This window comes from Protomyctophum bolini (assembly GCF_963924005.1).
Source record: "Protomyctophum bolini genome assembly, contig: SCAFFOLD_76, whole genome shotgun sequence".
In the NCBI taxonomy this organism is placed as follows: domain Eukaryota; kingdom Metazoa; phylum Chordata; class Actinopteri; order Myctophiformes; family Myctophidae; genus Protomyctophum; species Protomyctophum bolini.
The window spans coordinates 68,454-81,187 of record NW_027665456.1 but is presented as its reverse complement, the minus strand read 5'-3'; the positions used below and the strand labels follow the sequence as shown (position 1 = coordinate 81,187).

At 26.8% G+C, this 12,734-nt stretch overlaps 1 protein-coding gene across 1 annotated transcript; it reads left to right on the top strand.

The window, feature by feature from the left end:
* Positions 1 to 10,663: 10,663 nt before the first annotated feature.
* Positions 10,664 to 11,433, top strand: LOC308312273 (uncharacterized protein). Its single transcript, XM_080794648.1, has 3 exons — positions 10,664 to 10,732; positions 10,956 to 11,104; positions 11,230 to 11,433. The coding sequence occupies exons 1-3, from the start codon at positions 10,722 to 10,724 to the stop codon at positions 11,409 to 11,411; spliced, it is 342 nt and encodes a 113-aa protein (XP_080650774.1). The 5' UTR covers positions 10,664 to 10,721; the 3' UTR covers positions 11,412 to 11,433.
* The last annotated feature ends 1,301 nt before the right edge of the window (positions 11,434 to 12,734 follow it).

Below are 12,734 nucleotides of genomic sequence, written 5' to 3'. Positions count from 1 at the left end.
ATATACTTTAATAATATACTTTAATAATATACTTTAATAATATACTTTAATAATATACTTTAATAATTTACTTAATAATATACTTTAATAATATACTTTAATAATATAGTTTAATAATATACTTTAATAATATACTTTAATAATATAGTTTAATAATATACTTAATAATATAGTTTAATAATATAGTTTAATAATATACTTTAATAATATACTTTAATAATATAGTTTAATAATAAAGTTTAATAATATACTTTAATAATATACTTTAATAATATAGTTTAATAATATACTTTAATAATATACTTTAATAATATAGTTTAATAATATACTTTAATAGTATACTTTAATAATATAGTTGAATAATATACTTTAATAATATACTTTAATAATATACTTAATAATATAGTTTAATAATATACTTTAATAATATAGTTTAATAATATAGTTTAATAATATAGTTTAATACTATAGTTTAATAATATAGTTTAATAATATAGTTTAATAATATAGTTTAATAATATAGTTTAATAATATAGTTTAATAATATACTTAATAATATACTTTAATAATATACTTTAATAATATAGTTTAATAATATACTTTAATAATATACTTTAATAATATACTTTAATAATATACTTTAATAATATAGTTGAATAATATAGTTTAATAATATACTTTAATAATATACTTTAATAATATACTTAATAATATACTTTAATAATATACTTTAATAATATAGTTTAATAATATACTTTAATAATATACTTTAATAATATACTTTAATAATATAGTTTAATAATATAGTATAATAATATACTTTAATAATATAATTTAATAATATAGTTTAATATTATAGTTTAATAATATAGTTAAATAATAAAGTTTAATAATATACTTTAATAATATACTTTAATAATATACTTTAATAATATACTTTAATAATATACTTTAATAATATACTTAATAATATAGTTTAATAATATAGTTTAATAATATACTTTAATAATATACTTTAATAATATAGTTGAATAATATACTTTAATAATATAGTTTAATAATATACTTTAATAATATAGTTTAATAATATACTTAATAATATACTTTAATAATATAGTTTAATAATATAGTTTAATAATATAGTTTAATAATATACTTAATAATATACTTTAATAATATACTTTAATAATATACTTTAATATTATACTTTAATAATATACTTTAATAATATACTTTAATAATATACTTTAATAATATACTTTTAATAATATACTTTAATAATATAGTTTAATAATATACTTAATAATAAAGTTTAATAATATACTTTATAATATACTTAATAATATAGTTTAATAATATAGTTTAATAATATAGTTTAATAATATACTTAATAATATACTTTAATAATATACTTTAATATTATACTTTAATAATATACTTTAATAATATACTTTAATAATATACTTTAATAATTTACTTAATAATATACTTTAATAATATACTTTAATAATATAGTTTAATAATATACTTTAATAATATACTTTAATAATATAGTTTAATAATATACTTAATAATATAGTTTAATAATATAGTTTAATAATATACTTTAATAATATACTTTAATAATATAGTTTAATAATAAAGTTTAATAATATACTTTAATAATATACTTTAATAATATAGTTTAATAATATACTTTAATAATATACTTTAATAATATAGTTTAATAATATACTTTAATAGTATACTTTAATAATATAGTTGAATAATATACTTTAATAATATACTTTAATAATATACTTAATAATATAGTTTAATAATATACTTTAATAATATAGTTTAATAATATAGTTTAATAATATAGTTTAATACTATAGTTTAATAATATAGTTTAATAATATAGTTTAATAATATAGTTTAATAATATAGTTTAATAATATAGTTTAATAATATACTTAATAATATACTTTAATAATATACTTTAATAATATAGTTTAATAATATACTTTAATAATATACTTTAATAATATACTTTAATAATATACTTTAATAATATAGTTGAATAATATAGTTTAATAATATACTTTAATAATATACTTTAATAATATACTTAATAATATACTTTAATAATATACTTTAATAATATAGTTTAATAATATACTTTAATAATATACTTTAATAATATACTTTAATAATATAGTTTAATAATATAGTATAATAATATACTTTAATAATATAATTTAATAATATAGTTTAATATTATAGTTTAATAATATAGTTAAATAATAAAGTTTAATAATATACTTTAATAATATACTTTAATAATATACTTTAATAATATACTTTAATAATATACTTTAATAATATACTTAATAATATAGTTTAATAATATAGTTTAATAATATACTTTAATAATATACTTTAATAATATAGTTGAATAATATACTTTAATAATATAGTTTAATAATATACTTTAATAATATAGTTTAATAATATACTTAATAATATACTTTAATAATATAGTTTAATAATATAGTTTAATAATATAGTTTAATAATATACTTAATAATATACTTTAATAATATACTTTAATAATATACTTTAATATTATACTTTAATAATATACTTTAATAATATACTTTAATAATATACTTTAATAATATACTTTTAATAATATACTTTAATAATATAGTTTAATAATATACTTAATAATAAAGTTTAATAATATACTTTATAATATACTTAATAATATACTTAATAATATAGTTTAATAATATACTTAATAATATACTTTAATAATATACTTTAATAATATACTTTAATAATATACTTTAATAATATAGTTGAATAATATACTTTAATAATATACTATAATAATATACTTTAATAATATAGTTTAATAATATACTTAATAATATAGTTTAATAATATACTTTATAATATACTTAATAATATACTTAATAATATAGTTTAATAATATACTTAATAATATACTTTAATAATATACTTAATAATATACTTTAATAATATACAATATACTTAATAATATAGTTTAATAATATAGTTTAATAATATAGTTTAATAATATAGTTAAATAATAAAGTTTAATAATATACTTTAATAATATACTTTAATAATATACTTTAATAATATACTTTAATAATATACTTTAATAATATAGTTGAATAATATACTTTAATAATATACTTTAATAATATACTTTAATAATATAGTATAATAATATACTTAATAATATAGTTTAATAATATAGTTTAATAATATAGTTTAATAATATACTTTAATAATATACTTTAATAATATACTTTAAAAATATACTTTAATAATATACTTTAATAATATACTTTAATAATATAGTTTAATAATATACTTTAATAATATACTTTAATAATATACTTTAATAATATACTTTAATAATATACTTTAATAATTTACTTAATAATATAGTTTAATAATATAGTTTAATAATATACTTTAATAATATACTTTAATAATATACTTAATAATATAGTTTAATAATATACTTTAATAATATACTTTAATAATATAGTTTAATAATAAAGTTTAATAATATACTTTAATAATATACTTTAATAATATAGTTTAATAATATACTTTAATAGTATACTTTAATAATATAGTTGAATAATATACTTTAATAATATAGTTTAATAATATACTTAATAATATACTTTAATAATATACTTTAATAATATAGTTTAATAATATAGTTTAATAATATAGTTTAATAATATAGTTGAATAATATAGTTTAATAATATAGTTTAATAATATAGTTTAATAATATAGTTTAATAATATACTTAATAATATACTTTAATAATATAGTTTAATAATATAGTTTAATAATATAGTTTAATAATATACTTAATACTATACTTTAATAATATACTTTAATAATATAGTTTAATATACTTAATAATATAGTTTAATAATATAGTTTAATAATATAGTTTAATAATATACTTAATAATATACTTTAATAATATACTTTAATAATATAGTTTAATAATATAGTTTAATAATATAGTTTAATAATATACTTTAATAATATACTTTAATAATATAGTTGAATAATATACTTTAATAATATAGTTTAATAATATACTTAATAATATACTTTAATAATATACTTTAATAATATAGTTTAATAATATAGTTTAATAATATACTTAATAATATACTTTAATAATATAGTTTAATAATATAGTTTAATAATATACTTTAATAATATACATTAATAATATACTTTTAATAATATACTTTAATAATATAGTTTAATAATATACTTAATAATAAAGTTTAATAATATACTTTATAATATACTTAATAATATACTTAATAATATAGTTTAATAATATACTTAATAATATACTTTAATAATATAGTTGAATAATATACTTTAATAATATACTATAATAATATACTTTAATAATAGAGTTTAATAATATAGTTTAATAATATACTTAATAATATACTTTATTAATATAGTTGAATAATATACTTTAATAATATACTATAATAATATACTTTAATAATAGAGTTTAATAATATACTTAATAATATAGTTTAATAATATACTTTATAATATACTTAATAATATACTTAATAATATAGTTTAATAATATACTTAATAATATACTTTAATAATATACTTTAATAATATACTTTAATAATATACAATATACTTAATAATATACTTTAATAATATAGTTTAATAATATAGTTTAATAATATAGTTAAATAATAAAGTTTAATAATATACTTTAATAATATACTTTAATAATATAGTTTAATAATATAGTTTAATAATATACTTTAATAATATAGTTGAATAATATACTTTAATAATATACATTAATAATATACTTTAATAATATAGTATAATAATATACTTAATAATATAGTTTAATAATATAGTTTAATAATATAGTTTAATAATATACTTTAATAATATACTTTAATAATATACTTTAAAAATATACTTTAATAATATACTTTAATAATATACTTTAATAATATAGTTTAATAATATAGTTTAATAATATAGTTTAATAATATACTTTAATAATATACTTTAATAATATACTTTAATAATTTACTTAATAATATAGTTTAATAATATACTTTAATAATATAGTTTAATAATATACTTTAATAATATACTTAATAATATAGTTTAATAATATAGTTTAATAATATACTTTAATAATATACTTTAATAATATAGTTTAATAATAAAGTTTAATAATATACTTTAATAATATACTTTAATAATATAGTTTAATAATATACTTTAATAGTATACTTTAATAATATAGTTGAATAATATACTTTAATAATATACTTTTATAATATAGTTTAATAATATAGTTTAATAATATACTTAATAATATAGTTTAATAATATACTTTAATAATATAGTTTAATAATATAGTTTAATACTATAGTTTAATAATATAGTTTAATAATATAGTTTAATAATATACTTAATAATATACTTTAATAATATACTTTAATAATATACTTTAATAATATACTTTAATAATATACTTAATAATATACTTTAATAATATAGTTTAATAATATACTTTAATAATATACTTTAATAATATACTTTAATAATTTACTTAATAATATAGTTTAATAATATACTTTAATAATATACTTTAATAATATACTTTAAAGTGGCTGTAAAGCAAATTATGCTATTTTCTTATAGACATATTACACATGTAACACGGTCATCTATGAAACCCTGGAAAAAAAATTGGAACTTTATTTTACAGCACTGTGGAATAAGACCATTTCGCGTTTTTTGATCATATCTGCGGGGGGATCGAGATTGTCATATCACCGCGTGACGTATCACGGTGATATTTAAATATGTAATGAGCCCACTGACGAAACTCCGCCCCCAACCTGGCTAGCTAGCTACTACCCTACCAGAGCCTATACTAGCTACTAGCTTAGCTTGCTGTGCTGCTGCTGTTGACTGTTGTTGTTGTCGTCCAGACTCCCCACGCTCCCTCTACCACCACCACAGCACTTTTTCCAGTTTGTTGGTCTAGCTTTTGGCCTTTTTTTCTCGTTATCATGGCTCCTTGGCGAAAATGCGTTTTACCTGCCTGCCATGCTCGCCAAGGGGGTTCCATTTGTTTATTTGCGTTCCCCAAAAAAGAGGAAATGAGACAGAGGTGGATGGCGTTTGTGATGCGCCACGGCGGGAGAGGTGTGCAATTCACCACCTCCACTGCCTACCTATGCAGCCAACATTTCACCGCCGAATGTTTCTCCAACTGGCAACGGAGACAGCTCGGTTTTACAGACAACCCACTGATGTTGATTAGTGGTGCCGAGCCGAACATATATGTCGCCGCTGGGGCCGGACTCCCTCCAACTCCTCTTCCCCCACCTGTATCACTATCTACCGTCGTCAACAGGCCTGTTGCTTCCCATGTAAGTTTCCAGCAGTACTTGTTATTATAATTATACTTTTTTATTTTTTATGTGTAGTAGTTTGGGCTCTATTTTCTGCTAAACAACAAAATGGTCAATGTTACGTAGCGTTTGTAGTGTGTATCGTATCATCCACTGTAACATAGTGCATACTTAGTCCATGATTTGACCATCGACCAAATACAGAAAGTATTGCACTGTACCGGAAAGTGATGGTAGTAGCAGTCTGGTTGCAGTGTTTCCTATGAGTAATTTGGAAATGTCACGCTCTGCTCTTTGATAAAGTTATGCCTGTGTTGTGTTGAAATGAAATGAAATAATTTGTCAAAGTCTCCAAAACATTTTTCTGGTGATGATAAACAGAACACAATAGAACATGTGCAAATGCAATGCATCTTCACTGACTGTCACAAAACACCATGTGCATTTCATGTATTGTGTATTGTGTATAAGTGTACAGGGGCATAAGGGGCGGTCTCAAGACTGATGCTACAGTTATATAGGCCATTACAAGTGGACATTCACATTATTATATTTTCTACATACAGATTTACAAGGGTGTTATTGATCAAGTCATAGCCTGCACTATTGTTTTCATGAGCAGAAGTAGGCTATGTCTGAACAAGTAATTTATACTGTAATATATTCTGTTAACAAAGCAGGCCCTTCCATCCACAAGAGAGACACAGAGTCAGCGTGACAAAGTCACTACCCGAGAAATTGGGGTTCAGACTGACCGCTCTGTGGGGAGAAGAACAGTTGCAACGCAACTTGCCAGAAGAACCCTCATTAGCAGCAAGAGTGAAGGTTGGTCAAGTTATTATGGTAGTTTGTAATTGTCTGACAGATTCTATTGATGAACAATATAATTTTTTAAGGACAACACTCCTGTCACTTATTGAATAAAATATAACAGAACCTATTCATTAGTTATTCGACACAGACAGTACATTATGCTGCATACTGATATTCATTGTCAAAGTATTTGTATACTATGTGCAGTGACAATAAATGTAATCTAATCTAATTACTGCTGTCACAATATCCTATAATCTATTATTCGGTCATTGGACACAATGTACTAAAGCTTAGTAAAATCCACTAAACTAAATATTATGTCAGACTTAGTTGATTACCACTTCTTATTGGCTTAGAGACAGTAATTATTCATTGTGGGGTTACAATATATTTATACATGGCATGCCATGACATGTATAAATATATATATATCTCTATCGATCTAACTATTCCATTCCTTGACCAACATTGGCTTTGCAACAATAAATTAATTTTTCAGAGTTACTTTGCCCTGTTGAGGTTGTTGATCTTTTGAGAGACTGAGAGGGGGTGAAGTTGGAGTTATCAAACATAATCTGTATGACCCACAGTTTAAAACACAACACTGGTGTTTACACAATGTTCTTTTTGGACGATGTGACGCCTCCTCAGAAGGTGACTGAGAAAGCTCAGTCCAGCAATAACTGAGCTAGCTGCTTCATTGCTCTGTGTACATTTTGCGAGCCATCACAGTCCCTCCTCCTTGGTACAGAGAGACGCTACTTTTGTGGTGGGTGTATTTGGAGGCATCTAAACTGTATATAACACTCTTATTCTTATATGTTCCAGGTTCTCAAGCTACGGTGGCCACTAAGACTGTTGGTGTGGGCACTCTGTTTCAGTTGCCTCTAGGCACATCGCTAAAGAGGAAAGCTTTAGTGCCAGCTCAGAGCCCGGCAGCAAAGCAACCTCTCTTAGAGCTGCTGTCTTCTCAGGAGTCTGAGGTCCCATCCCTCGGTTCAGAAGAGGACCCCACCTACCATCCCAGCACGTCTAAATTAGATGACGACATCAATGAACGGTAAAACATAGTACATATGTATGATAATATATTCCTCATTATTTGATTTCATGCAGTTATGCTAACAAGAGAAAGCCATTTCGATAGCAATATGAGAGATTATACAAGAACAAAGGGGTTCCACCCCGCCTCAAGCCAAATTCTGGCTAGTCCGGTGCATCTCAGGAGTGGGACTGGTATGTGTAGAAGGAAGGCACTGGAACAAACTCTGCAAATAATGTGACACTTCGATGTCAATACATCCTGACCTGATGAAGATGTATTGACATAGAAAAGTTGTCACGTTATTTGCCATCACATTGTAAATATTAAAGGCTTTATTGCTCCAGTGCCTTCATTATTCTAGAAAAGTATACTATACACTTTGTAATAAGTATTTGTATTTGTCAACAGAGAGCCAACACAGCCACAGCACACAGTGAAGTACTTGGTGTATGAAGATTGTCTGCTGGACCTTTTCCGTATCTGCCCCACATGCTCTAGTGTCTGCAAGGTGCGCACATTTGTAAAAGGAACTTTCCTTAGTGTGACACAGACCTGCAGCCATGAGTTTTGTGAATTCAGCCGGAAGTGGAACAGTCAGCCACTGTTGCGCAGCACACCAGCAGGGAATCTGCAGCTATCGGCTGCTGTCTACTTCACAGGCTCTTCTTTCATCCAGACTAACAAGGTTGGTAAGAAATAATGGAGTATTCTCCCGCAGCTTTGTGTTTGAATTTTTCAGTGCATCCCACTCTGCTACAGAGGGATGTGGTATGAACACTGTTACAGAGGAACTTTCATATTTTTCATTGCAGGTGCTCAATGCAATGAACGTCAGAACGTTCAGCAGGATGTCACACCGGAATCACGTTCACCAGTACATCCAGGCTTCTGTGCTGCATAAATGGCGGCTACACCAGGCGGGCTTGCTGGAGGGTCTTAAACGGAACCAAAAAGTATCTCTTGGTGGAGACATGCGAGCGGACAGCCCAGGCCACTGTGCAAAGTACGGCTCTTACTCCATGATGGACCTCGACACCAACAAGATAGTTGATATCCAGCTGGTACAGGTAAATTGTTTGTAAAACTAGAAAATGTGTTCAGTATAGCAATAGCGCAGAACTTCACCAATGAGGCAGATCTGGTATTCATGTGTGTGTTTATGATACACAGAGCAATGAAGTCAAGAGCAGTGTCCATATGGAGAAAGAAGGGCTGATCAGGAGTCTAAAGTACCTTTCCAAAGCTGGCGTGAAGGTGGATTTCCTGGTGACAGACCGACACAACCAGGTCCAAAAATATATGAGGGAGGAAAAACCCACTATTACCCACTATTACGATGTGTGGCATTTATGCAAAGGTAGGAAATTATGGAAAATAGTGTTTATTGATCATTTGTAGCACCGCTGCACCATCCAATAAAATATATTGTATATGTTTTTAAACAGCTTTCACCAAGAAGCTGGTTGCCATGGCAAAGTTGAAAGAATGCGCTAAGGTCAAGCTGTGGAAGAACAGCGTCAAAAACCATCTCTACTGGTCAGCATCTGGTTCTTCCAGTGGAGAGGAAACGGTGGCAAAGTGGTCATCTGTGATCAACCACATCACCAATGTTCATGTCCATGACAATCCACACTTCCCCAAGTGCCTCCATCCCCCCTCGACTGACAAGAACAAGTGGCTGAAGCCTGGTATGCCACTATTCAATAGCAACCTTTTGTCATTAGAATGCTGTTGTAACAAAACTCTCAAGATCAGTGTTGATTTTGGCAGCAAGTTTTGATTTTTTTTTGTCAGTCTTTCGAATAAAATTCCATTTCGCTTTAGTCAACTAAATATAAGATTTTAATCGACAAAATCTACAGTTGATTTAGTTGACTAAAATGTATTTTGGCGGGCTGTCCTCATTTTTCACTTGCTGAAAATAGCCGATCTACAAGCTCACAATGCACCGCAACACATGAGCTTGTAGAGCTGCTATTATCAGCATGCAATACTGGATCTCTTGTCCACTAGTCCCATCCTAACATTTCAGTCTTTGTCGACGAAATTGTGAATCTTCGTTATAGTCATCATAGCTTAGTTTTCATTTCGTTTTCATCATTGAAAATAGTTTGCCGACAAACATTTTTTGTCATAGCTTTAGTCGACGAAATCAACACTGCTCAAGATGTAATCCACTGACTGAATGTATTTTATAATAGTATACTCTTTCCCCCTTTAGGATCAACGGCCATCCGCAAGCTGGAGACGGCATTGACGAATAAGCGCATTCTGGGTGACGTGAAGAAGCTGAGCCCTCTGTACCAGACATCTGCTTTGGAAAGCTACCATAGCGTCATTTTGAGATTTGCTCCGAAAAATGTCGCCTTTTCGTACTTGGGAATGCTTTGCAGGTAAATTATATAATAATCATGTTGTAATCAAGTGTTATGTATTATTTATTATTATAGTGCCATTTCATTTGGAAATATTGAGCATTTGCTGCATATGTGCTGGTTGCCAGTGTTTAAAAAAGGGGGGGGAAAAGCCAGCCACTTGAACAATGTAAAATGTGATCTTCTAGCCATCTAGAAACTAACTTGGGTTCATGATATCATCCCATTCTTCTCATTTCAGGCTTTACCTCGCTGCATTGCATTTCAACGAAAATGCTGGACGTCTCCAAGCGGTAACTGCGTCAGGAGTTCCGCAGCACAAAATAACGTTTCCCAAGGCCAAGAAAGGGGACCACGTTGTCAACAGGGTTAAGACCAACTATACTACAGGTCAGTTACATGCAATACCATGGTCATCAGTGAAACTTTGCATTATAAATGCTCTAGTTGCAATTGAGACCATATGAATTACTCAAACTACTGTACATGCTGTTATGTGCTCTTGTGTATTTTAGAATATGTGACAGAGCTTACAGACCTCCTCTTTGACGAGGTGTTCCCCAACCCTGCACATTTTGTGGCTGAGCTGGAAGAGGTCCCTGTCCCTGGATTCCTGTGCTCACAGTACGAGCATCCAGAGAAGACTGCTGCAGTTGCTGCACATGTGTCCCGCTTCATCCACCCAGAGCCAAATTAAGACGTCAAATAAATACAAAATAAAGAAAGCATTTTGCCTCCAACAATCTGTAATTTTATATTTTAGCTATATACACACACAGCAACATACTTTTTTTTTTTAAACAAAAACCTCTTAGGATTTAGAACAGTGGTTCTCAAAAATATAATTTTAGGATATTTCCATTGGAAAAAAAATTCTTGTATTCAGGCAAATTAAATGGAAGGCCTAAATCCAGTGTATTCGCCATCCTCATCTGGGTATTCATCGTGTATCCGGTGCACAATACAGGATGGCAAAATTCTCCGGTTCCCTGCACCCAGGCATCCCCAGCACCATGACACGAAAGACCTGTAGGCCAGGTAGCGAGCACGCCTGTAATGAGAGAATTAATAAAATGACTTGTGTGCTGTTTTCTTTCCCTGCCTGAGGGTGGTGCTGTTAGCTCTGTTTTGTGTTTCTCAGTTGAGTTACAGCCAGGTGGTGAATGCACTGGAGACTAACTGCATGGCGCCAACTTCAAAATGACACCTGCTAATGCCAGTTCCATTTCTCTTCTTCCGGGTTGTCAACAAGGAAGCTTTGAGAAGGAAGAGAAGTGGTCACGTGACTGGGCTGCGCCATGTTCCTTTCATGGGAGCCCAACTCACACCAGCAGTGCATGGAATACATGGCAGTGAATGGAGCCGGCTGGACCAGCTCATAACAAACATTATTTATGAACGATTGAGACCTTTGTCATATAATCGGTTTCCGGAATATAAAACAAGACATATCACAGGTTGTTTTCGATGTGCATAGTATATAATTTTATCTGAGAATCTAAACAGCAGCAGATATCTGACAGACAGGAAACGGTGGGAAGTCTTGTGATACTTGGTACGTTCAGAAAGGTACTTTGTGCTCTTTAGATACCATACCTCTATAAAAATTACACAGTGTACATACACATCGAAAAGCAACACAGCAGACAATGTGTTACATGTCTTGTTATTTTCCAGAAGTGATTACTTTACAACAGGTCTCAGTCATTCATAAATAATGTTTGTTCATGAGCTGGTCACTGAGCTCTCATTGACTCCAGTGCATTCTGCCAAACCTCCGGGTAGTTTGGCTCCCATGAAGGCGTCCATGAAAGTGTCATGGCGCAGCCCAGTCACGTAACCACTTCGCTTCATTCTCAAAGCTTCCTTGGTTGTCAAGCACACTGCTGTGCTGCCATTTGATCACCAACCTTACTTCATTTACTGGTCTCTGATGAGTATGAGTCTTCTGTCATCTACTGTATATATACTATATGGGTTGCAGGATCACAATCTGCTTCAATGATTGCGTTGATCAGTT